The following is a 27,606-nucleotide window of genomic DNA, read 5'->3' as shown; positions in this document are numbered from 1 at the left end:
GCTAATTTTCACCGATTACGTGAAACTTCACTGATGATAGACAATGTCAATTATTATGTTTCAAAAAACAAAAACATCCTGAAAAATGAAACAGGATATTGCAACGATGTACACTTCCATCGCAATTCAACGAATCTCTCGTCATAGCTCCCCTCTATCCTCCGAACCCCCAAGTATCAAACTTCCATCCTTTCCCAATTGTTTTGCAGTTCGGAAGCCCGCGGAAACTTCAATATCAAGATAAAGTTTCCATAAATTCGTTAACAGCATCCTAACCGAGCCATTTAAGTGGCATGGGAGAGGCGAGATGAACGCCCGAACAGATAACCCGTCACTTTGTCTGTTCTACTAACTGAAATTCCGTGTCAACCTTTGAGATTATGGGATTCGGCATCGAGTGGTTCAGATCTGGATTTGGGGCTTACACGTTGCGCTCGGATCGTTTGGATACCCGGATACCGGTCCCGGATTCATATTCGGATATTCGCGTATCGGAGGGCACGACGATTAATTCGAGAATATTAGGCTTACGCGGATAATGGACACTTATCGCTAAACAATGCTGAAAGAGAAGTTTATTGCTTACTTTGCATATTTGGAGAACACGGCGGAGATTAGGGTTTATTCCTTTATTGTTATTTTTCATAAGCCATGCAGAAAATGGCGATAGGAGGAAAGTTGGAAGCTTCTAAAGGATTAAGGTAAGGACGATACGAGGTTTGGATTTAAAAATTTGCTCATTATAGTACTCGTTGCTACATACACGCATATAAGTCTATACAAGTCATGAGTGTGTAGCTTTAGTTGGGCCAGAAGTTGGGCTCAAAGGAATGTCGACAGAACCGTTTGCATACAGTCTTATCGTAATGCAGGGAAAAACATGTGTATGTGAGGATCACGTTGTCGGCAAACTTGTAGAAATTATAGGGAGTTTTGTTGATTTGTGACTGATCATCGCTGATTCAAGAAGTTCATCAAAAGGTTTTTTGACGGAGATCATCGCGATTTTCAAAAAAGAAGAAACAACATATTTCTCGGAAGGAAAATCTAGAACCTTAACGTCGAACGTTAAATGAATAATATTAAAAATTTAAATCAATGAAATAAATGATTTTTGTTTCCCGAAAATATCCAAAGATTTCGTGAAGACGAAAATGTATAATTCATAAATATAGTAATTGAAATGGACCAGTGCAGACCACAAAGCCCCAATTCCATGAAAAATTCAATAAAGTGGCGATTTAAGGTATCGACCACTTCCCCGGCCTCGGCTGAAATGACCCAACACAACATTTAACCGAAATTGTTAGAGAGATAATTCTGTCTGGAATGTGTGTTGATTGTCTGACGAAAAAGGAGAAATGATACGAGTTGACCGAAAAATTTTCTGAAATTTTTCATTGTAGAATTTTGTGTTCTCAACAAAATGATATATACATGACATTGTGCTGAAAATAGTAGGTAGAATAGAATAAGGATTCTATTCTTTAATGACATGTCCTTTGTTGTAGATCAATTGAGTAATTATTGTATTCTATATTGATTGAAATTGGGGAGCAAATACTGAATAAGAATATAATGATATAATAACGGGGTTGGAAACGGAGACAACTGAAAATGTTGAGAATCTTGGGCATATTGTATCTGATGAAATACAATGCAGTGCTTTCTTCAAATGTGTATTACTATCGTTAACGTTCGAATTGGTGCAGATAACCATGAGACGAGGAGGACACTGTTTACTTCGCACCATTTTCCACCGACTCTGGGACAGTTAATCCACAAAGTTGAAATTGCTTGGAAACAGGTGCCAAGAACAGACACTGACCATCTCATTTTGTTGATGTCTGAACGCGTACTACAGGAGTGTACTCATTCTCAACTACGATGTGTCGCTATAGCTATATACATCATGAATTTTATGCGGAACACATGTTTAAATTTGATATATGATTTTAGAATTTCATATTGGACAAATATTAAGTTCTGATAATATTCGTCATTGCCATCAATACCCATTATTAATACTATTATTATATTAATGTGAAGACAAGCCTATAAACTCACAAAATTGAATATATGAAAAATACACCGAAACTCAAAAAAAAATCCATTACAAAAAAAAAAATCACAGCTCCACAAGTAAAAGTCACTCGCGACGAAACCAGTTGTCATAGTTCCTTCCTTCCTCAATCTTTTAACCATGTGCTTGGCTGGTCGCCATCGACACATTTAACAATCTTTAACACAAATCACAAAAAATCTCAACAATCACAAACTACTTTTACAATTTCAACTTCACAAATACTTTAGTATTATTTTCAAAAAGACTCTTTCAAATTATGGAGCTCCAAAATGGGTCGTGAGGAAAAGTAGTCTTCTCACCGTGACAACCATTTTGGAACTCGAGGTGTCATAGTTATTTTTGAAAGCGTTCACAGAAACTGAGTTCACCACCGATGAAGTTAAAGAGTTCGAAACGGAAAACACGCGGTTTGTGATGAAGAACTGTCATTGCGATGTTTTGAAACTCTCCTTCCTCAGCTTGTAGGCGTGTCCCCGCAGACGGTCGTCCAGGTTCAACTTGAAGAGACCACTTAGGTCAACTCCAAAAGAATTGTGGAGAGCACGGAAAGTTATTATGAAATCACCACGCAGCCTTCTGTCATCAGACACAAATTCATCATGGACAGTCTTTCACCATAACTCGGAGGTAAGATGCCCTAGGGTAGACGAGTGGCCAGTCGCTGGACGCTCTCCAATAATGCTGAGTCTCTACTCAATGATGGAGTCCAACAGGGCCAGCAAACTCCAATATAGGTCTCACATGAAGCTTGGAAAGGATAGTACTCGTGGAGGGATCACTTCCACCAAAAGCTTTCTGAACAATGATTAAGATTCTTTTGTCCTTGTTTACCGCCTGAAGAATGTGGTCGTTGTGGTTGTAGATAGAACTGACGACGGGGATTGCGAGCACCTACAACACAATTTTCGTAGTTGAGAGGCAACTTCCACTCCTGACACAAACGGTTCAATTTCTCCAGGTCGTAGAAAGTTGTTCAGAATTGTTACCAGACAGTAGATTTTTTCCTAGTTTCACCATAAATCAACATCAACAAGAGGTTGTAACAATTAAAGTATTCTACATGGCGAATTTATTCGGTGGTTTCTGATCGTGAAGAGAAGACCAGTGAATGAAGAAAATAAGTTAGAATTCTATGTCAATGTTTTCTTGGCTCGCCAGTGTATCTGCTCAGTCTCACTCTAGTGCCAGATTGTAAATTGATTTCCACTGAATGTAAGGTTGTTGAATAAAATACTTGCGATGAATACACGAATGCTTTGTTCGTCCTGGAATTTGTGACTTTTCAATTTGTGGAATTGTGAGGTTAGGCTGCAATATTTAACTACCACAAAATATTATGATCATTCTGAAAACAACTGATCAAAAGAACACAAAGTATTCATTCAGTACCCAAAGCTCGCAAGACATCACGTCAAGTCATTGCTGAAATGCACCCACCATATCATTTCCCCCCCCTTCTCCCATCGCTCATGCGACATAACCTCAACCTGACCGTGACGCACGCCAAACACGCGTTCCGCTGCGTAGCTTCATAACGTACGAGCCCAATATTTACCGTGGGATAGGACGAAATTAAGCGCACGAGTGTAAATATAGGTCACAGGGACAACTATACCAAGAGCCGTTTCGTGTAGCGCGGCCATTACAACGTTTCAATCGAATATCCACGGATCAAAACGGCCGAAATACCGGATTCATTCGACGGACAATAGCCGCCGGCAGAATAATCATTTTGATTGAATGTAAATAACAGAGCTCGACCGTTTGTATATATACCTCCCATCCGTATTTTCGTTTTTTGTATGCAACGGATGTCGATCACGTATAAAAACGGAATATTTATAGTGAAACTGTCAATAGCAATTTTTTATTTCGATGCAAACAGACGATAAAGGGCAGAATCAACGTACTATCGGTGTTGGTTTGGGGGTATGAATTATTTAAAAATCGAATTGGAATGGTATAGATATCGTTCGATCTGTATTTCACCGATATGTCACTGTTGTAATCCCTTTTAGTTATTTTATCAAACACTGGCGCAGTAAAGAGCTTGGGCGATTTTTGAAATGTCGACAAATTCGTTATTTCTTTCTTTGAAAACATTGATGGATTCTGATTCGCCTTTTCATAGTTTAAAATTCGAGTTCAGTGTACGTTAGAGCTTCTCTCATTTTTTTTAATATTCATTGACAGTCGTTGACTCTGCTTACTATCTTCTATTATATATTCAGTTTCATGCAAAATATCTGGAAGATTCTTCTCAACTAGGCGACTCAGATGAATAATTGAAAATTCACTTAAAAAGTTCTTCCTTTCATGAATTTTGAAGAGGGTAACTCCACTTGATGAAGTTAAACAAGGCATCGGTCAGTTCAAATGGTATTTCAGTTCGATTTCATTCTAAGACTTTCAATTCATTCAATTCATCTTTGGGGTATCAAGTTTTCGTGGGGATTATTAAAACACTGATGGGCGACAGACGAGAACTTTATTGTGGTACAGCACTTGAAAATATCCTTAAAAGCTCTACTAACTCAACTGGTCATCACCTTGTAACTTACTCTACTGAACTCTCCTTTTTCCACTATTATGCCTGGGTTACAAACATAAAATCATTTGTATTGTGAATTTCTTCTTCCTTTTCTTATTCTCTAAGTTGTATGCCTGCGCAATGCTATCATGGTGCCTGCACACTAATTAGAGTAGGGGAAAGATATTCACTTATCTTTCTGGTAACCCTATGAATGAGGAAGTTATATGCACAAGTACCACGAAAGACTTTTGTTACACTAATGCAGGTACATTTATATTTAGTATTGTGACGACAATTTCGGCTAGACACAGACATTATGTCTAATTGCTTTTTTTTTCACATACCATTATAGTGAAATTTTGTTTTTCTTGAGGAGACATATCCGCATGAGATTGAAATATAAGAAGAATTGAAATTTGTCAAAAATGTTAACAACATATTGATGATAACAGATATATTATATTCATATGAACTAAGTTTTATACGTTTTATGTTTTTACTACCAAAAGAGTGGAATATTAGCAATTTGAGTATTGAATTGTGTCTGAAAATTAACTAGAAATGAGTTCGAAACTGATTGCACAATGTAATCATCAAATTGTTAATATTCAATTTATTGGTAGTAAAAATAAAGAAAGTATGAAACTTGTTCCAATCATGATCAATTGTCAAATAGTAACAGCTGAAACAATACCACATATATAAGCAAAACAAAATCAACAAATGATCAAGAAGAAACAAATAAACTCTTCCATTCAATTGCAACAACATCAGGTACTTATTGTCATAAGTGTCAATAATGTGGGTAGAATTATAAAATATAAGGAATCGAATACACAAGAAAGAGAGGAAAACAACAAAAGAAATGGTTTGAACCAGAATACGAAGTACTTCTACTTTATAATATGCAATTTGAAAGAACTTTCTCAGCTCAAACGATAGCTATATCAATCAAAAAGTTGGCAATCGTAAGCCTTCAAGGCAATAATCCGCGTAGACAAATATTCACGAGGAACGCGACGGAGGCGAATTACAACTAGGAACGGCCACTTTTCAAGAGGCAAATCTCAAAATTTGCATGATGCTTAGACAGGCTTCTATGCAGACCGGATAACCCGTTGATCGAAAAATTTGAATTTCAGCGAGTCTCCTTCCGAATTGACTTTTCCCGGAATCACCACAACGGAAGTACGATATGGACTTGAATAATTCATGCTATTCGTGTCCTCAATTTGTTAATGAGGTCCTAGATGCGAATGGCAGAATGGGAGCTGCTTAATTCTTCTGGAACTTTTCGAATTCATCAATCGACATGTCGATTAGGGTTGTGAAGCGTGATCTAATTAGTGATTAAAGGTGTTGAAATGAAATGGTGCAATATTTACAGGATTGGAATATTTTCAGCCGACAATAATCATGGATTTATAAACTTGACTTTGTCGTTGACGTTCCCGATCAAAATTGATGTGAACTAAATGACAAGGATCATTAAAAAGCATGACGCCGTTCTTCTAGTACTTCTTGCAGGTTTTCTGTATCATATCTGCATATAGGGCTCATAAACTTCTTGAGTATATTGGGATTTTGTAGAGTTGAGGTCCTAGAACTGAACCTGGGGACACTCCTGCTTTCACTTGTCGTTGGTAGATTATGAATTATCTATTCTGACCTAATAGAAATTCCTGTCTCTCAGGTAGTTGCTTATTACTTTGCAGGTTTTGGTAATAAAACATGTCATCCTTCTCTTGAAGGCTAGTATATCGTGCCAATCATATTATCGTGACAAACTCGGCAGAGGCTCTCTCAATATCTAATATCACTAGTTCTGTGGATTGTTCCTTTTGAAACCCTTCAGTAACATATTGTTGCTGATGTTTAACTTCGACATGTTTTGTTTTTGCATTTGTCGTTGTGCTTTTGACCGATAAGAGGGGCCGTAGTTTTTGATTTTGGTAAACACAAAATCCTGAATGATAGCAGGTTAGGGTTTCTTTTACTTCGATTTGCTTACGTTCTTACCTTTGCCTTGACAGTTTGGTGAGAAGATATTTGACGGTTGAGCAAACTTTCATGAATACTTTTCAGTAATCAAACGGCAAACGTCAAGTTCATAAGTATCTGTGAAGTCAACGAGCAACTCATATTGGTCAGATTGGAAAATATATATTAGGTGTACAACTTTGCTTCCGCCATTTTGCAATGGATGGCTGTAGCGGTAAATGGTAGTCGAAATGAATAGATCGTAGATGTCATACAATGAGCTTAGGTATTTGTTAACATAATGCCATCGAAATATTATTCAATTTGTGTCTGCATCATAGAGTAATTCTCTATTGAAAATGTCAACTTACGAGCCAAACTCTCGTCATTTGCAGAAGATTTTAATTTTCTGCTTTAATATGAAGAAATCTGCGGCAGTGGCTCATCGAATGATCTCAAATACCTATGGTAAGGACGCTATTAGTGGAAGAACGTGCCGAGAGTGGTTTTCAATGCTTCAAGTACGGTGCTTTTGACATCGAACGCCAGCATGGCGGAAGAGAGAAGGTTTTCGAAAATGCAAAATTGGAGGCATTACTTGGAAGAAGAAAAACAAGGAAATTGGGTGCTGTACGAGTTGAAGGTGAGAAATGTTGAAAGGCGTTTGTTTGCTTGTGAACAGCTGCTTTCAAGGCAGATACGAAATAGATTTCTGCATCGCATTATGACTGAAGACGAAAAACTGGTTCATTAAGATAATCCCAAGCGCAGAAAATCATGAAAATATGCTGACCATGCTTCCACGTCGACGGCCAAAAATATTCACGGTTCTGAGGTCATGCTCAGTATTTGATGGACCAGCTCGGCGTAGTGTATTAAAAGTTGTTAAAACCGACTGAAACAATCACAGGCGATCGTTGTCGAACGCAAATAATGCCTTTGAGCCGAGTATTGAAAGACAAACGACAGCAATACAATGAGAGACATGATAAAGCGATTTTACAATGTGACAATGCTTGACCCCATGTTGCAAAAGTGGTCAAGACATACTTGGAAATCTTGAAATGGAAAGTCCTACCGCAATCGCCGTATTCTCCAGACGTTGGTCCTTCGGACTATCACTTGTTTCTATAAATAACATACGTCCTGGCTGGCCAGGACTTCCGGTCTTATGAAGAAGTCAAAAATTTGATCGATTCGTGGATCAAAACATGACCTGTTTTTCCAACGCGGGATTCGACAATACTTTGAATCATACATGTATAACCAGTTTTTTTACAATAAAGCCTCGAATCGGAAAAAGACGGCTTAAGCAATGTTGCACGCCTATGAATTTCATTGGAGGATGAACATCTTCAACACTAATCTTTCTACCGAGCTCTCTCCCCAAAAGGTTGAGCTGCGTTTCTCTATGATAATGTTCTGAAGAAAAGTACTTAGAGCCACTAAAGTGTACTTGATTGAACTAGCTAGTCTATGAAATTTGAAAAGCTGCAGGATAGTAGGTGCATCTCCTTCAGAAGACAAATTTAGGGGCTCTACCAGCACACTTGTCGAATGTCAATGAAGCTTAAATATAATCATCCAATCAGTTTTTGAATATCTCAAACTGACAGAAGACTGCACCCGAAGGAGCTCAGTTGTCCAAAAAACTACCAACTAATTTTTAGATTCATACAAAGCTCATCCAATTGAAGATACTGGATTCGTTCTCTACGGCGATAAAAAGTTTTTCTTCGAAATTTCTTCCGACTTATGCCCCGAACTCTGGCCCCTATAATGGCGGCTTAATTAGGCACGATGAGCCTCTCCTCATCTGTTCCAAAGTCCAATAAACTCCGGTAAGTTAGTAGGCACAGGATGGGATGGCACTGACCCGTTTCTCCATTTTAATTAACATTACTCTGGTGTGTTCAGGTGGAAGAAGCAGCCGGAATCGTCGCCTCTCGAGTCGTCCGATTGATCTGGAGACATTAGTTCTTTCGAAGAACGGGTCTCGAGTGGTTTTAATTAAACTTACATTATTGCCCCTTGAGATAAGCTTAGATGATTGTCTGATTAAGTCACTGTCAGAGCGTCTGGAAAAGAATAGTGTCCTGAGATTTTGTATTGAAACGATATTTGATTATTCAAGTGCGTCCAAATTATTTGAAGAACCATTGATACTGAATATGTTTCGAAAGTCACGTCTTAAATGCCTTCCAAGAATTTTTGGACGATCAGTCCAAAAGTACATTTCATTTTCATGAAATGTACTTTTGTTAGATTCCAGAACATCAGGAATATTAAGTTCACAATCTCTGCTTCACTTATTCCCCCCTTATACTCGTTTCAGTAGATTGGTTGGGTTGTAAATGAAAAGATCAAATTACTTCTATTATTTCCTTTTTTCTCCTTTTATTCTCTCTCATTAATAACTTCTATTGGTTCAGATTTCGATGTCGAGATGTTGAAGTTTTTTTAATATTCGATAAGGTTGCTGTTGAAGGAATTTGGGTTCGAAACCCTGTTTCCCAATGTTTTAACAAATGTATTGTCGTACATCTTCACAAGAAAAGAAATATTAATGAAATAACCAACTACCTACCGACCAATATCGATTCTAAGTGTTCTCTCTAAAGTTTTTGAGAATGTGGTATTCAAGAGAACGATGGCATATTTGTATAAATTCAATATCCTCAATACATCCCAGCACGGTTTAAGAGTTGGTTGCTCCACTTAGACGGTTGCACTGAAGTTTGTGAAATCAGTTTGATCAGCTTGGATTTAAATTTACATGCGTCAGGAATTTTTTTCAATCTTTCCTGTGCCTTTGATACTCTATCTTTCAAATGCATTATTGATTCTTGGCTTTAGAGAATTTTTCTTCCGATTGACTTCGTTGTTCTCTCCATCAGAGATCTATGTCACTGAGGAACGATGAATATTATTCAGGAGAATATAATATAGATGTGGGTGTTCTTCAGGGTTCGGTAAGGGGACCTCTACTATTCTTGTTATTTGTGAATTACTTGCTCCCTCATTTACTCTGCTTATTAGTTATATTATTTGCTGATGTCACATCTGTTCTCATGTTGTGATGAGCTGCAAAGAGCCTGTGAAAGAATTAAGGCTGAGCTATGGTATCGCCATCACAATTTGATAGTGAATATCGGTAAGATGGCTTGTTCGTATTACTGTTTGAGAAACTGTGAAAAGGGTCTGTTGAAAATAGTTTATTTGGTACTACCATCATTCCACATAGATCGAACTGTTAGTTGGCCAACCCAGGTTGATGTACTATGTAAAAAAAATAGTAATGCTTATTTCCCAATAAGTAGACTGAAAACTTCCTTACCACCTAGTATGATTGATGTTTACTATAGCCTTGTTTACTGTCATATATCATGCAATATCTTGCTTTGGGAAGACTGTATATCGTTTTCTAGAGTTTTTGTGGCACAGAAAAAAGTAATGCGTCTCATTTTCAGTTTGAATCATCGAGCATCGTGTCAACCTATATTTGTCGACAATAAGATTCTATCAACTCCATGTATATACATATTCAAATGTCTCATACACCCTAAGGATAATGAAACTAATTGGAAGAAACAAACGGGGTCAACAACAAATGTTGTTTTTCCTGGACTCGGGTGTCACGCAGGTAGCTATAGCTGCCCACGTGGTGATGTTGGTTGTTGCCCAAAAACCCATTGGGTCTTCCTGCTGAAACCACAAATGGACGGCTGGCTTCTGTTGTTGATTCAGGTGTTGCTCATCCTAACACTTTTTCACCGTACTGATGAGGGCCGAGAGCCCGAAACACGTGTCTACGGTTAGCACTCCCCTGTGAGAGACTGTCCTTATTCCTTTTTCTTTGTTTTGAGAATAGTAATTGTTGTAAATAATAGAATAAGAGTAGTAAATTAACTTGTAACATTTCCTGACTTATCCTATGCACCATTGTTAAGTATACTGAAGGATCAATAAATTATTATTATTAGGAGTTACTTTGGAGTTATCAATGTGCACCGACAACATCTTTCAAAATTATTACAACACCCATAGTATCAGTGCTCATTTCTTGCTCTTGCTCAAAGTAAGAAAATTTCCGTCAACACCGTATCTTACCTCCAGCATCAACGTCACCCAGACAACGTTGAACGTGCACAAGAACAGCACGCCGTCGGTCGGTATGAGCATCTGCAGGAGACCTATGGCCACCGGAACGACGAGGAAGGTGGTGTAATATCCCAGGAAGGTGAAGTAGAGAGCGATGGCCTCTCCGAAGTACAGGCGGATTTCCTCTGTAAAGAGAGAATGCTGTTAAATTACGCGAGAAATGAGGAGGTCCTAGGGGATGGAGATAACCCGGTCGGTCGTGTAAAGACGCCGGGCTGTTTTGTCGAGTCGAGGGAATAGAGGGGATAATGCCCTCTTTACACGAGAATAAGGTGCTCGAGTCCGGTGTGAATAGGTATGTGCCGCACAAGTGTCTGAGGGAACGGTTCGGTGAAAGAAATCGGATGAATTGAATGCGAACGGATTTTGTTTTCGTTTCTTTGAGTATGGAGGAAACATTGTTAGTTTTGAGAGGTGTATGATTTCTTTTGACGTGACCGATTCTTAGAAATGGGAGGAATGTGTCGTATAGCGTATAGCGTATAAGCCACGGTTAGCACCGATCTTTCAAAAAATCACGGTGAGGCAACAAACGGTCCCAAAGGGGTGGAGGTGGCTAGTCTAGTTTTCGAGATCTCTTCAGTTTTGTGGTGTCATTGTCACTTTCATTGAAAAGTGCCGTTTTGTAATTGAACTGATAGACGGTTTTCTATACGCGATTTGATTCATCATCTGCAAGAGTTCCTGATCGACAAACATTTTTTATTGAGTGTACAAACTCCTTAAAGAGAAGTTTTCATTTAGCTCTGCACGAGAACATGGATATACCCTTCGGATTTCAGCCACTCCTCTTCAAACTCTGAGGTAATTTTCAAGGAAGCACTGAAGGACGTCGAAGAGGGGTAATAATATTACCAGGGTGATACTGAGCAGCAGAAGATATATTGACGACACAGTCATATTTACAGACAAAGAGGAATCCTTACAAAAGATAATAGATGCTTTCTGTGAGGACAGCATCTAGGACAAAAAAAGGAATATTAATTAATTTGAAAAAGACGAGGGTCATGGTAATTTCGAAGACTGATAATATTATAATCAAAATAGTTTTAGAGGGTTAGTTCATATAAAAAGCTTTCTTGAGATGTGAGGAAATTGGGACACTCGCAAAACCCGAGAGCTCAAATATTTTTTTTTTAGGTCACAATGTCATATGTTGTCTCATCTTTGAGCTAGATATGTATGTCTCTTGCCCGTCGTGGATATCATTGGGATTACATAATTTTCTAAACAAAATAACGAAACCACATTTCCAAGTTTGCAATTCCCAGCATTATTTTCGACTAGTGAACTGTATCGAAGTATTTTAGTCGCATACGCAACATACGTATCTACCCGTCATAGCTATTCTGTGTTGAATCCAGACGATTTTCTCCGTGAGAAAAACGTCACAGTAATATCTCCACAATGCTTATGATCCGCGAATGTGTCAAGACATATTATATTCGAGTGATCTTGGTAAGTACGTCTTTGAACCGCATTTGGCAACCGTGTCATAAGCCACTGCAGAGACCCGAGCATTTGAGCATCTCTTTGAAGCCATGGATGCCAGACAGGACCAGCAACTTCAGGAACGGGCGAATTTATGTCTTGAAAAGTGCAGCAAAAAAAGTTCTGCTTTATTACAAACATAAAGAATGTTAGGACTCCAAGATAGGTCATCATTCACAACAAAATTTTGAAATGAAATTTATTTACGTATTTCATTTCTGGAGAATGTACAACAATCATTGTTGATAAGAAATCAAAAATTTGGATGGAGGTCAACAAGGGCGTCCCCCAAGGTTCAATTTTGGGACCAATCCTCTTTATTATACATATGAATCCAGTATTATAATAATATTTTTCTGTTCGAATTACAATGTTTGGCAGATTTCGTGTAATTTATTCGATTGGTTTTCGAGTATGACAAGTTCACGTCGAACGACCGCAAAAACAACATTCAGTCCGATCAAGGACGCGCAAACCAACCAAAATCGAGCCCTCCGCCCTCGAACGAACAACGTAAACAGTCGTTAAATATCGAAAAGTACAAGGTCCATCGGACGCCGCCACCACACCCCTTTGTTGTCGGCCGCATGAATATTCAATCCGCACTTTTGAGAGCGCCGCCGATCCGGCAACAAAAACGTACGTTGCTGGCGCGCGCGGAAAAGCGCGCTAAGCCGGGGCGTCCGCGAATTCCGGGATCGGCCTTCCAGGCCGCGGGCCAGAACCCCCTCATGAATATTAAAAGACGTAATAACGGACGCGGGCGCAAAATTATATCCGCGCGATTATCGAGCGCCGCACGGGATTAATCCCTCCGGCATTCGAAAAGTCGGCGCAACGTACACGTATATACGTATATATGTCCGTATATACGCGGGACGGATGTTTATTACGGGTGGACAGTTTTATTCGGTTTTCGGGACCTCTCCGGAGGGGGATTAACGGACCTCGTAAATCTTCGGGCTGTCGTTGGCCCTAAACTCGTTGATCAATTAGCTCGTTACGAATGAAAATATATACGCCGGGGCCGCGAGGGATCGAGCTACCGGCGGATTCCTGCGCGTATTTTTTTTTCTAGCGGTTTGATTCCGACGCTTAGTCGGGGGCCGGTTCCGAGGGATTATGACGCGTGTTGTTTTGTGGAGTTGTCGGCGGTTTTTCAAAGGGGGTGGCGTTATTAATGACGCCCTGCGGACGCCGAATCCCGGAAAAATGAGGCGCGTATATACGGACGTCGGGAAGTGTATGGGTCGAAAGTTTAATCACGGTGGTGAAGATGGCTGTCATACGGGGGTGAGGGTGGTCTCGTCTCATTTGATGGAGTGGATAGTGTGGTTGCAGTTTTCATCATGTCTTAATCGGGAGAGCAGCGGGGTTTTGTTGTCGTAACTTCTATTGATAAAGGGTTTTCTGTTACTGCCACACAGAGATCTTCACGGTCGCGTTACGGTTTATTATCGACTGTGAGTGATCCTGATAAAAAGACAATTTTGTCTCGGGTGCACAAACTCGAATAGTTTATGTTCGTTCTGTTCATCGATTATCAGTCACCACTGTCAAACGAATTTGTATACTGACTATTAACCTATACAAGATCAGCGCTTCTTCAGTTAGTGTTAATTTATTTTATGTGGGGTGCTCTCTATGGAGACATTGAGAATAATTCTGGAAAAATGTCAAGGATGTTTCTTGTTTATGTTTTTTTTCATTTTCCTTGATTTTTTTATTTGCGGGTCAAGTGAAGTAGCTTAATATTGGGGACCTGTTGCTAGCTTCTTTTCGTACAAATTTCTCCTAATTCGATTCTGTGTCCGAGTGATGTAGCAAACTTCCACCCCTTAGGTACTTCATAATTGACAAAGCAGAAGAGCTCACCCAAGACTCATTCATTTATGAGAGACATACTGGATAATATTTCTCGTCTTAAAGTGGGGAAAAGTGGCGAACAAGATTTGTAGTGCTTCTAGTTCTTTAGATTATGGTAGCACACACAGTTTGTTAATCACGTACTATTCACCGAGAGATGTTTCCCAGCTAGATAGATGATTTCTTTGCAATTTCAGTCAGTCTCACTCTCTCTAAATTTTATCTGTGTAATTATCCAAAACTAGAGGTTTTTGAAACATCTCCGAAACATTCTGGTGGACCTGCAGATTACAATTTGGAGATAAATCGCTGAAATAAACTCCATCTCTTTCGAGAAAGTCTCATGCGAAGCGGTAGCTGTAGTTCAGTAGACCTACAAAAGGGACTGCAGGTATCTCAGCGAACGTTTAGAAGCAAGGATTTACCATTTTTTTTTGCCTGGACAATTCTGTAGATGAGTATTGGAGCTGACTCCCATCCTGAAGGGTGTGTTAATAGGAAATAATTGCAGTTACTTCATAACTGACATCCCACAAGATTCATCATTGGTTAATTGTTCAATACTTCAATATGAATAGCCTTGAAAAAGATCAGAAATAAGGGTGGAAACGTCGGCATTTTATATCAGAATTTCATCTTCCTAGTCTTCTTAGCCACTACAATCCCACAAAACTCATTCACCTTCCTAATGTGAGGGTTAGGTGTTCTCTTGGGTTTTGAATTCTTGTAAATATCAGCTTTAATGATGATTTCTGACCAGATGATTTCTTTGCAACTTAAGTTGCCCTCCCTTTTTATGAATTCGTGCCCTTCTGAATTTTATTTGTGGGTTAACCTCAAACCTCAGGTTTTGAAATATCTTCCCTGGAGAATCTGACGGTTACAATTGAAAAAGAAATGTTTCGACCCAGATCACATCATAGAAAGTCATGCGGAGCTACTGAACTACAGAAAGTACTTTAGGTATTTCAGTGAACTGGTTCGTGTTAGGGTAGATTAGAGGAGGGGCGAGAGATCATCCTACCTAGCAAGTACTTTGAGCTAACGATCTATTGTGCATCTCCACGCTGTTAACCAGTCCGGCAGTAATGTCTCAATGAACTTTAGTACTTTTCTCGAAGCTACATTCATCACTTGCTCCAGCTTTGAAAACCAAGAGCCAAGGTGTTGTAGCCTCTTCTGGTGAACAGCTTCACATTCGCATAGCAAGTGTTTAGCTGTCTCAGTGACTATTGGACATAAGCGACATGTGTTCTCAGACGCCTCTTCAATGTTTTTTATATGATACCATATCGGACAAAGTCCCGTGAGTGTGCCTGTTAGTTTCCTCAGTTCCTGTTTACTGAGATGGAGAACTTTTTTATTCCAGCACGTCGAGTAAGAGAGTAGTGACTTGGCCTCTATTCCCCATTGATTGTCCGCCAGGACGCAAGCTTTCTCTTTTGTTCCCATTCCTTGACTACCATCCTTTAATGACTGGCTGGAAAACCATAAATTTGTTTTTTTGGTGAACAGCTGCACATTCACATAGCAAATTTTTGGCTCTCAGTGGCTTCTTGACAGAAGCGACATGTATCCTTACTTTTTTTCAATGTTTTTCAGATGATACCTTATCGGACAATGTCACGTGAGTGCTCCCGTCAGTTTCATCAGTTCCTGTTTACTGAGTGAGAGATCTTTTTAAGTCCAGCTCGTCGAGTAGGGGAGAAGTGACTGGGCATGTCTTTGACCATTGATTGTTAACTAGAACGCAAGCTTCCTCTTTCGTTCCCATTTCTTGACTGCCATCGCTTGATGACTGGCTGGACAACCACAAAATGGCTCTGGCCAGGTGAAGGGGATTGACCTCCCTTTCCTGGCCAGTCCGTTTCATATCCGGGTATTCCAGAGTGGCTAGGGTAAACCATTTTCTACATCTCGACGAAATGTGGATGAGCGTCATATTTTGAACGAGCAAGAATACAAAAGCCCTCTTATTCGCGTCACCTCACAGCATTCCGAAATATATCATAACAAAAACTCCATAATACTCCGGGTATTACCAGGTCGCAAAAAATCACCATCAATTCAGGCCTCGACGATTCGCAGTTGCGAAATATAACTCGCAACGTCGGGAATTAATCCATTTAGTTCCCTTTCGAACCACGCGGCGTCGAGAAAGCAAAAGCCGCAAGTTTACGTAATTTGAAATGCGGGTCGCTAATCACGTAAAGGGGAGGAACGGAGAGCGGCGACGAAGAAAGAACGGGGGGAGAAAGAGATCATAGGGCTTTTGTTACTTTCGAATAACCGCGACATTGCATAATGGCACCGTCCGGAGCATCCACCCCGGCCCAGAAAAATCCCGGCCTTGCCGCTGCTCTATAGGTCGTTCGAAATAGGGATGTTACGAAAAGAACGGAACAGGTTAGCTCAACCTGTTCCAGGTACCTGTTCTTTTTGAAGAACCGAACTTGTTCTTTTCGAACGGCTCAGTGCTTCTGCGCAATGATCAATTGAATCTTCTCTCGAAAGTCGGAACTGCTATCGTTCTCCAAAAGAATAGATTCTTTTCTTGCCTGTTCCGTAAAGAACAGATGAGCTGTTCAATGCTCCTGTTCTTCAAGAGAACAGGTTGTTGGTTGTTCCGCAAAAAGCGAAGCTGCTCCCGTTCTTCAAAAGAACAGGCTGTTTCGAAAATCCCAGCCTTACTGCTGCTCTAGGTCGTTTGAAATAGGGATGTTACGAAAAGAACCGAACAGGTTAGCTCAACCTGTTCCAGGTACCTGTTCTATTTAAATAACCGAACTTGTTGTTTTCGAACGATTCAGTGATTCTGCGCAAATAAACTTTTTATTATATATTATTATAATGATCAATTGAATCTTCTCTCGAAAGTCGAAGCTGCTATCGTTCTTCAAAAGAATAGGTTCTTTTCTTGCCTGTTCCGTGAAGAACAGATGAGCTGTTCAATGCTCCTGTTCTTCAAAAGAACAGGTTGTTGGTTGTTCCGTAAAAATCGAAGCTGCTCCAGTTCTTTCAAAGAACAGGCTGTTCCGAAAAGAGCAGTTACTAAACTGGATCTGTCTGTTGTCAGATAGGATCCCATTCTTTGAAGTCTAAAATAACGAGTTCCAGGCTGTGACGAGAAAAAAAATGAATGAATCGTTTTGTCAAGGAGTATTATCGAATTATTTCGTCTGATTCGTGGGAAGGAAATTGAGAATGAAAAATAAGAAAATAAATTCCTAGTTCGAAAATTAGATGATGATTTCTGTATCCTATTCTGAATGTTTGAATGGGAATTATGGAATTGAAAATTGGTCCTTTATTGGAAATTTTTTCGAATATGAACAATTTCAGAATACATTTTTTGTGTGTTCCTTTTTTTTTAAAATTTCAATTGATAATTTTCCTCTCATAATCCTCAATGTTGTTTTCAGAAATCTTGAAATTCATGGTTTCCGATAAATCATTGGGATTCATGAAAATAATGATAATTAGTGAATTTGATTGGAGTAAATATTTCCACAAAGTGGTTTTTGATTAAAATAAATGAAAAAATTGTAAATATTTTTGAATCTCCTCTCGCAAGTCGGAGCTGCTATCATTCTTCGAGAAAACTTGCCAGTTCCGTAAAGAGCAGATGAGCTGCTCACTGCTCCTGTTCTTTAAGGAACTGGTCGTTGATGGTTCCGTAAAAAGCGAAGCTGCTCCCGTTCTTTCAAAGAACAGGCTGTTCCGAAAAGAGCAGTTACTAATCTGAATCTGCTTATTTTCAGATATAATTCCATTCTTGGATAATCTAGAAATTATGTTTATTACATGACAACGTACAAAACGAAATAGATCCTTAATTAGACGACCGTAAAACCTTCGCTGGGACACCACAAAAATGTTCCAGTGTAAGTGATCATTCAAACTACTCATCACCAGTGAATATTTATGAATGGTGACAAATATTCATAACTACTCACTAAATAGAAAACTATCAACTGAATAATCAGTGAATACTCAACTATTCAACCAAAATTACCCACCACCATACATCTATAAAAATCGGCAACCTGGTCGACTTTCATAAATGAACAGGTTACCAAAAGAACAGGTTGAAAGAACAGGTTCTTGCAAAAGAACAGAATAGTTCTGAACTGTTCTTTCTTTTAACCTGTTCTTTAAAAACTCTACTTCGAAATGCCGTCGCGTCGTTCGGTTAATACCGAGATCGACAAGTTTTCAGCGAGAGCCGGAGGTCGTTACGTAGCGTATAATAATCCGTTGGGGATGGATAGATTTTAAGTTGAGCGGGGTGTTAGATATGTTGATGGGTTGGGATAAACAGTAGATACGTAACAGGGGCTGAGCCTGGGAAATTCACTGGATGGCGCGGATTCCGCTGTAGCTCGTGATGAAGTTTGTTATAGGCCTTAAGGGGCGCGATAATCATTGTGGATTAGTGCACTTATGATGCAAGTTTCGATCATTTGTTTGCTCGGGCTGAGTTTTGTCTAACTTTGGTTGTGAAAATAATAAGTGATGATCTGGAATTTTCTAAGCTGTGTTTTGAAATAACATCGTTCAAATGATGACCAAGGCAGAAACATTCTTGTTGAGCCATTCGAAGTAGAAGTGTCGCATGATTGTCTCAAGAGTTCAATCTTCCAGGGTCCTTGGATGATGTTCAAAAATCTTCGCTTTGAAATGGCCTTACCGATAAAATTACAGAAATTCAAGTCTGCTCGTTATAAAAGTTACGGTAAAATAATGTCTATAGACGAAACAACTTTCCAAACTGTACTTTCAGGCTGAGGACTAATCCCTTGAACAATAAGATCTTGTATGAGTGCACCTTAAGGTCAGTACGCAAAATCCGCCTCACTCTATAAATAGAAATTCGAAGAGCAGAAGTATTATTCGTGCAGAACGAGTAGGAGTCTGCTTGATAGACATACTCAGACTTGTGACATATTTGCAAGCTTTATAGATATAAAGACCGAAAGTCAAAATATTCAAGCCATGGAAAGCTTGTCTACATGATTGCCTATAATTTAAATTTCTCCTCTCAGAAGGTTATCAAAGGCTATTTTCATCTTCGACACTGCAGACCTAAACAGCTCAACAGAACTGCACTTGTACCATTGTCTCAAGTTGTTCAACCAGGAGATTCTTCTTCTTCTGATGTTCCTCCTTCTCTGTATCTTTCCTCGTAGCACTATATGTAATAATTTGCATTTGCCATATTCTTATTACAAACTACTATAAAATAAAGACTCTGTTAATGAGGGGCCTATTTCCTATATGCATAGTACACCATATCTGAATAATAATCTGAAGAAATACCTCACCACAAAGGAACTAATGACAATATTTTATTCTCTAGTGGAGTTGAGATTTCGTATCGAATTTTTGGATGGGGAGGAGTATATAACGTACATATGCCGAGAATAGAAATCATACAGAAATGGATCATGAGAATAATTCATAGAAAACCAAGGCTGGTTTTCAGAAGCGAGGGAAAATGATGAAAAAATTAATTAAACGCGACAAATCAATGAGAAAAGAACAATGAGTTGATTAATGAAAATGGACAATACCGAAAACCTACCATGTTTACACATTCCGTAGTAGCCAGTTGATTACCGATTGTGACTAGGTAATCACTGGTCTTGATTTAGTGTTGTACCAATAGTGGCTCGAATTAATACCCCGGTTGTGGATCACCGCTATACAGACAACCTGCCTCCGGTAATGTGTATTGTTTCTTTTTTTGTCAAAAGTATTGTGGAACTAACATACAATTTTGTATCAATCCTTTACTGTTTTTTCACAGAATGAACAATATTTTTATAATAATATGATAATTGAAAGGGCTCTAATATATTCTCCATTGAACTGACTCTGTGCTTGCCCGAGAGATGGGCTTCGCGTCACTCTCTAAATCGACACTGCTGGGTAAATGAACCCACACCACTACGACAAAGAAACCATACTCCACTATAAAAATGGAAGGTATATTTGGCAGAAATTACTGAGTTTCAAACTGATGAATCCATCAGTGATTTCGGGATGAAATACCGTATTCCTCAGGAAGAGGAGGCACCTCCGAAATTGACTGGAGAACGTCTCGCTATACCTCAATACATCAAAATTTGAATAGGTAGTCATAATTTGAGGGCATATGAATTTTTTCTGAGCTTTTTACGAAGGCTATCTCTGTGAGAGTCACAGTGCAACCTTTCAAAATCACCCAAGAATCGCACTCTATAACTTAATATTACCATTTCCGTCAAAAATCGGATAAGACTCATTATTATTGTGACATGAGAATTTCCTGAAAATAATCAAAGTGTTGTTATTATAATATTTTCAAATTGTATAATTCCTTTTGGAGAACCGTATACATTGCGGAAACAAATAAAGGTACATATTTCCACCAAAGAGGAGAAGCATAAGTATCACTGTAGAAAGAATAATATTCATAAGTATGCTGTTAATACCCAATACCAGGCATATTAACATGCTCAACCACGACTCAATACCTGCAGTCACCAACCGGGACCCCCCCCAAACCTCCGATATAGTCAGGAATCCCGTTAATCTCCCTAATCACCAGGACTTCCACTCGATTCGTTATCAGGGAACTCCCTCTCACCTGCCTCTCCAAACACCGCTCCTCATCTTCAGCCTCCTATCGTCTTATCTCCCGATAACCACCCTCCTCAACCCTTAAACCCCCACCCCCTCGGGGCCTACCCCTCATTATGCCGGCCGAGGGAGCGCAAGATCATTATTAGCAAACCCGACACGTTTTCTGTCTGTCATCGAGACCGCGGGGCCTAGAGCGCCTAGAGAGAGAGAGACAGAAAGGGGAGAGACGTTAATTGACCCCGTAAGCGGTTGTTGAATAAACCTACAACGTCGTTAGACGGCAGGCCCGCCGTCAGTTCGGGCTGATTATCGCCGGTCCCCGGGGGTAGGTGATTTCCGGAATAAGAATCCGGTCGCGACGGTCAATCCCTTGATTGACAACATGTCGATGCTGTGGGCAGTTTGGCCGCGGGTTGGTTCGGATTCGGCCCCTATGTGCGTGAGGGTGCGAGAGATGTTTGATGTTCGCATCTTTTGTAGGGTCGTATGTTTTCGATAAGAGATTGGATTTATTAATGTTGGTTTTTCCCTTGGGCGTTCGAGTTGTTTTGGGATTATATGGTTCGGCTTTGTATGACACTTCGCACGAAGAGTCCTGGGTCCAAACAGTAGAAATATTTCGTCATGAAGATTCGAATTTCTTTGTTAACACAGTCACTTCAAGACAACAACGCTGCTCTAACTTCTCTACATTTTCTGTAAAAATTTTCCCCTGCTTTTGAAGAGGCATTGACAATCTTTTCTTTATTGAAGACAATTTTTTTAAATGGAGCACCTTTTGACCGTTGTTGTCGATGGAGCGAAGTCTGAATATCACTTATCAAGCCATGTCTTTGCTTGCAGAGTTTTTTCTCCATCACAAACAATTTATCCAACAACAAATGTACTAGTAAAAACACTTGTCTTGAATATTCCAATTTATCTTGTTAACATGGTCACTTCAAGAGAACAAAGTTTCTTCCTCTTTGCTTTTGAATTGGGTTTCAGTCTTGGCAATCACTTTTTCATTAAAACTTTTTGAGATTTTTAATCCTTTTAACGTTGTCGATGGAGCAGAGTCTGAAAAACACTTATCAAGCCATTGCCTTGCTTGCTCAGAACTTTTGCCCATCAAAAATGTTTCATCAATAGATCAGCTCCATTCATCCAACAACAATTGTAGAGTCTCCTAAACTGCAGTATATTGATCCAGAAAATTGACATTTTTACACTTATCTGTTAAAGTTTGGCACTAACGAGAAAGAAGTGGTATGGCACTGGCGTTCCCATACGTGCGCCAGGCCTTCCTTGGTAAAGACCGTTTCATTAGAAAGTCGCCATGGAGGTTGAAAGTGGCTACGGTTTCATGAAAATATTTCGACCTTTTTTTAGAGAGAGAAAGCTTCCTTTTCGTGAGTGTTGAATTTCCTAGGGTTGGCTACTCTGAGAACTAGTGATTAATTGTCTGGATTTGGTAATATTCCATAGAAATTGAAATAGAATTGTGGAATTCAAATTAAAATTGAATTCAAATTTTGTGTTTAAAGTGAAAGTAAATAAAGGTCCTTGAAATCAAATATGATAATTTCAATAAAAAAAGTTTGTGTGGTAAACAAAAAAGTGTGATGGAAATGACACAACAGAATGAGGTTATGTTTTGTAGTCATAGAGCATGCCTGAAGAAAATAATACTTTTTTTAGCCATGAAGAGCCAATATCGGGACTTTATGAGGAAGGACACTACAAACCTTTTTCTAACCTCAAAATTGGTTTATGAAAAACGTTTCATTTGTAAAGAAGAAAAACGTAAAACGTGACTTTACTTTCGTAAAGCCCTTATTTAAGTGAAATTGAGATGTTATTCATCCTAAACATCTAGTTGAGATATTTCAAAAGGTGGTAGCGAAAGTAAAAGACACTGAACTTCATACTTGTGTTGTGGTGGTGGTTAGTTTAATTAATCCATTATTAACTATACACATCCATTTCTTGTTCATCCTTATAATCGATAAAGTCTCTAAACATTTCTAAAATTTAAAGCTGATTGAATCATCAAAACCACAGAAAATTCAAAAAGAACCAGTATTGAAAAAGAAATTTCAAGAAATATTTCCATTTTTTATAGATTCAATCAGAATGGGAATTTGTTTGGATATTTAGAATAACAATACCAGCATTGTGCGGGATCGTGCGGGACGGCGTGGTCATCATCTTAAGTTCTACGAAGCGAAAATTTCAAGTGTACCGTTCGAGAGCATTTTTGTTCTAATCGTGTATTCCACGCTTGGAACGCACTGCCTAGTGAAGTTGTATGCGCCCCGTCAATAAACGCTCTCGAAAACCGTCTTGATCATCACTTGACTGTATTGTGATTTCCAATGTTAATTTGTTTGTTTTTTTTTCCTGCCTTCTCTTTTTGATTGTATTCTTTTGAACTCCTCGCTCACTGGCAATGTATTTCTTCGAATTTATTTGTACCTGAGATGTATAGGCTTTTGCCTCCTCTCTTATCTTCAATAAATAATAATAATAAAAAGAAAATGATAACGGACATTCCCCAAGAAGAAGTGCAAACCATAACAGGGCATTCGGCCCTCATCAGTACGGTGAAAAAGTGTAGAAATGAAAAACACTTGGAGGAAAATCACAAACAAACGGAGTCAACAACAGGAACCAGCCGCCCATTTGTGTTTTCCTCAGGCAGGCCCAATGGGTTTTTGGACAACAACCAACTTCATCACGTAGACAGCTATAGCTACCTGTGTGGTATACAAGTCCAGCAATTTCAACTTGTCAAAATTTTGTGTGTTTGGAGCCACCAGAAAATTTAAGAAGAATATTTGAGAAAAATGAAAGGAAAGCACTAACTAGGGGGCAGTGCTTTTGAGCTCTTGTGCGTTCATGTGCAAATTCCGCCTTTATATACCGCATAATTTGCATTTGGCGCATTAATGAACTGACGCTCAGAAGCTTCTGAACTTCACGTCAGTGCTGCTCTCCAATTTTAGTCAAACGAATGATCACTTCAGGAGGATTCAGCCCTGATTCCCTAACTACACCCCTGCCCAACCCCGTCACATGTATCGAGTCGCCTGAGGCGCGAATCTCCTCGAAATGCACGATCGGTTCATCTGCTTGTCCCCTTCCCCGCCGCCTGGCCGCCTTCTGGCCGCAATTAGGCCGCCCCCAGCCGGGCGGACGCGGGCTGCCGCCCGCGAACGGCACCATCAACAGACCAGACACGTTTCGAGTCACCGACAGAAAGGACACTCAGGTGATCTACGAGGCGGACCTGCAAATCCCCCAGTGTCTCTGATGGGTATAGATGGCGCTTTATATGGACGTCTTTTCCACAAAGGGGGTCCGGTAGACGCGAGCGTCGATTGAGATTAATGCGGGGGTGGCGAGATGGGACGCGTTCGAAAGGAACGGACCCCTGGGAATTTGGAATATTGGAGAAAAGTGACGATGATGATAAATCAACTCAGTTGGGGGTTTGATGTTTAAATGTGGAGGGCGATTTGGTAAAATTACGATTTTCTTCATTGCTTTCTCCGAATGAAACCTACATTCAACGTGTTTTAAAGATTTTCGAACTGCTCAATCCCACCAGGAATAAATATATCAGTACCTAAATCAGCCGTTGATAATTTCACATCCGAATGCATCATTTCATTACGATCGAATGGGTTTTTCTGAAATTCTCAGCAAAAACAAATAAATTAAAAAATAGATGAGCTATGTTTTACGCTAGAGATCAACGATTTATTATTATCATTATTATTATAAGTTGAAGAGTTGAGCCCAAGACTATAAACTCGCAAAATTGAATATATGAAAAATACACCAAAACTCAAAAAAGAAGCATTACAAAAAAAATTCATAGCTCCACAAGAAGCACTCACCCGAAACAAAACCAGGTGTCATAGTTATTTTTGGAAGCATTCAGCACCGATGAAGGTATACACGCGGTTCGTGATGAAGTACTGTCTTTGTGGTGTTTTGAAACTCTCCTTCCTCAACTTGTAAGCGTGACATCGTAGAAGGTCGTCTAGGTTTCACTTGACCACTGAGGTCAACTCCAAAAAAGTTGTGGAGAGCAATTAAGGTTATGATGAGATGACCACGCAGTCTACTGTCATCAAACGTGGACAAATGCATGATGGATAGTCTTTCACCATAACTGGGATGAAAGATGCCGTAGGGGAGACAAATTGCCTATCGCTGGACGCTCTCTAACAATGTCTTTACCCAATGATGGACCCCACACAGGGCCAGCAAACTCCAATATGGGTCTAACGTAAAGCATGTAAAGGATAACACATGTGGAGGGATCACATCCAACAAAAGCTTTCTGAATCATGAATAAGATTCTTCTGGCCTTGTTTACCGTTTAATGAATGTATTCGGACCAACTTAGGCTCTCTGTCACAATAACACCAAGGTCAGCAAGACTACTACAAGTAGCGATGGGATTGTAGTTCAGGAAGTACTGACGACGGGGATTGCGAGCACCCAAGTGCAGAACAACACACTTCTCATAGTTGAAAGGTAACTACCACTCCCGGCACTAATGGTTCAATTTCTCCAGGTTTTTCTGAATCAGATGAACTGCCACATTGGGGTTACCGAATAATTTGGTATCGACGGCAAATTGGGAAAACTGAGAATTAAAGATCTTGGGTAAATCAGAGATGTAGAAGAGAAAAAGTAGTGGACCCACAACAGAACCTTGTGGTACTCCATTTCCACAGGTCTCGCCGAAGAGAAAGAGCAATCGACCCGAACCTGGAAGGTTCGATCGGTAAGAAATGCTTTCATACAATAAAGCAGGCGGCCGCGAATCCCAAGATGTTCGAGTTTATGGAGAAGGATCATGTGGCAAACGATTAAATATCTGAGAAAAATCCAGATAAACAACTTCAACTCAACAGACTTCATCTGGAGACTCGGACCATGAATTTACGCATTGAAGGAGGTTAGTAATGACTGATCTCCCAGGAAGGAAGCCGTGTTGACATTCAGAAATAAGGTTGCTGCTAAGTGCAAATTCGAGGATACTTTTCAAGTTAATCTTTTCTCATACTTTCGCCACAATCGCAACCACACTAATTGGACGATAATTCTCTGCGTCACGCTTATCTCCCTTATTATAAATTGGCGTTACAAGTGCTTTAAGTCAAGCAGAGGGTAGAAAATATGTTTGAAGTGAACTTCGTTCATAATAGAAAGAGTAAGAAAGAGGTCGGCACAATCCTTGAGTATTCTAGCAGAGATACCATCGGCACCAGGAAAGGAGTTAACGTTGAGTGCAGAAAGATGGGCTTCAACGACAGCAGAGCTGAAAGTAGACTCGGTTATTTCAGCAGAATTTCCCTCAACGTTCAATTGTGAAAGTTGGTGGCCTCCTCTTGTAAAAGAATCAGCAGATGAAACAGCTAGGACGTTTGCCGTCTCCTCGGGGCCGGAGCACAGGAGAATGTCACGTGGTATGAACCCTCCTAATTTCTAGTGGGGATATTTACGGAAGTGCAAGCGGTCAAAAATACCCTCTTTTTTTTATTCTATGTCCGCTTGGACTTCCTTCAAATTACAAGCCTCTAGATGCTTTGTTTCGAACGTTATATCATATACTGTTGGAGGGACACAATCGAATTTGAGCATTCACCATCAGTGAGTAGAACCTTATCGTTTGAGACTATTCATGGCTCAAAATTCGAAAATCACAATCATCATAACAAAATGATAGAGCGGTCGGTTCGGAGATCAACAAGCACACTACAGAGCCAAACATTAGACGCACGTCTCCCCCCTAAATTTTCACGTGGTACAAAATCAAACAACCTCATGAACGAACCGAAACAAAGGGATCTCAAACCTTACATCCTCCCTTAACTGCCCAGTCCCGGAAATTAATCATTCATTATTATTATTATCATTGCCTCCGTATAACCGACATTCGGGCCTCAATCCAAACTTTTGTTGAGGATCTACGAGCGCAATAAAACGATACGAGCTTGAGGGGTCCCGACGGGGGTCTGGCAAGTCCTGGAAATCTTCTCAGTAAGTTTCGACGGCCCGCTGTTTTCAGCATGCACTTCGAGCTAATAACGCGTGTTCTAATAGGTATGATACCACTTAAGATTGTTATGATGACAACATTGTGTCTTATTTTTTGACATTTGTTATGTCATTTGTATCCCTAGCTTATGTCATTTGATCATGAAAAGATGTAGGTTCTAACAAAGTTTGGAAATTGTTAAATTGTTTTACTAGATAGGCGTACAACTTTGCTCTCGCAGTATTTTTTCCGAAATTCGAAGCTTTATTGTAAAAATCTGGTTATATATTCATGATTAGAAGTATTGTCCATTGCTGGAAACTAGTTTCCTCCATCTTTCGGGCAGCGTACGAATTCCGCGTTGGAAAACTGGCCATCTTTTGGAGCGATCCAAGAATCATAACGTGCCATTGATCGAAACAAAAGATAGTCCGAGAGAGCAACGTCTGGAGAATACGGGGGGTGGGGTAGGACGTTTGATTTCAACGTTTTCATGTATGTCTTGACCACTTTTGCTGTAAAATCATTTTGCCATGTCTCTCGTTGTATTGCGGTCGTGTATCTTTCAATTCTCAGCTCAAACGCATTAATTGCATTCGATAACGATGGCCTGTGGTTCTTTCAGTCTGTTTAAACAACTCAAACTACACTATGCCAAGCTGGTCCCACCAAATACGGAGCATGACTTTGGAACCGTGAATATTCGGTTTGGTCGTCGATGTGAGCAGGGATATTCCAATGATTTTTTACGCTTGGGATTATCGTGATGAACCCAGAAAGCCCTTTCGTCTTTGTCTTGCAAGCAGAACTAGCAAACAAACG

General features: G+C 39.7%; 1 protein-coding gene across 4 annotated transcripts in view; it reads right to left on the bottom strand.

Annotated features, from left to right (window-relative positions):
- The window catches only part of LOC123677581 (anoctamin-10), an 89,655-nt gene that overhangs the window by 47,292 nt on the left and 14,757 nt on the right, over positions 1–27,606 (bottom strand). For all 4 annotated transcript variants that reach the window (XM_045614187.1, XM_045614188.1, XM_045614190.1 and 1 more), the window contains one exon: positions 10,710–10,885. In XM_045614187.1, the coding sequence (XP_045470143.1) occupies positions 10,710–10,885 (176 nt within the window). The remainder of the gene's footprint in view (positions 1–10,709; positions 10,886–27,606) is intronic.

Source organism: Harmonia axyridis, chromosome 4 (genome assembly GCF_914767665.1).
Source record: "Harmonia axyridis chromosome 4, icHarAxyr1.1, whole genome shotgun sequence".
Classification (NCBI taxonomy): domain Eukaryota; kingdom Metazoa; phylum Arthropoda; class Insecta; order Coleoptera; family Coccinellidae; genus Harmonia; species Harmonia axyridis.
This window is presented reverse-complemented; position numbering and strand designations above follow the sequence as displayed.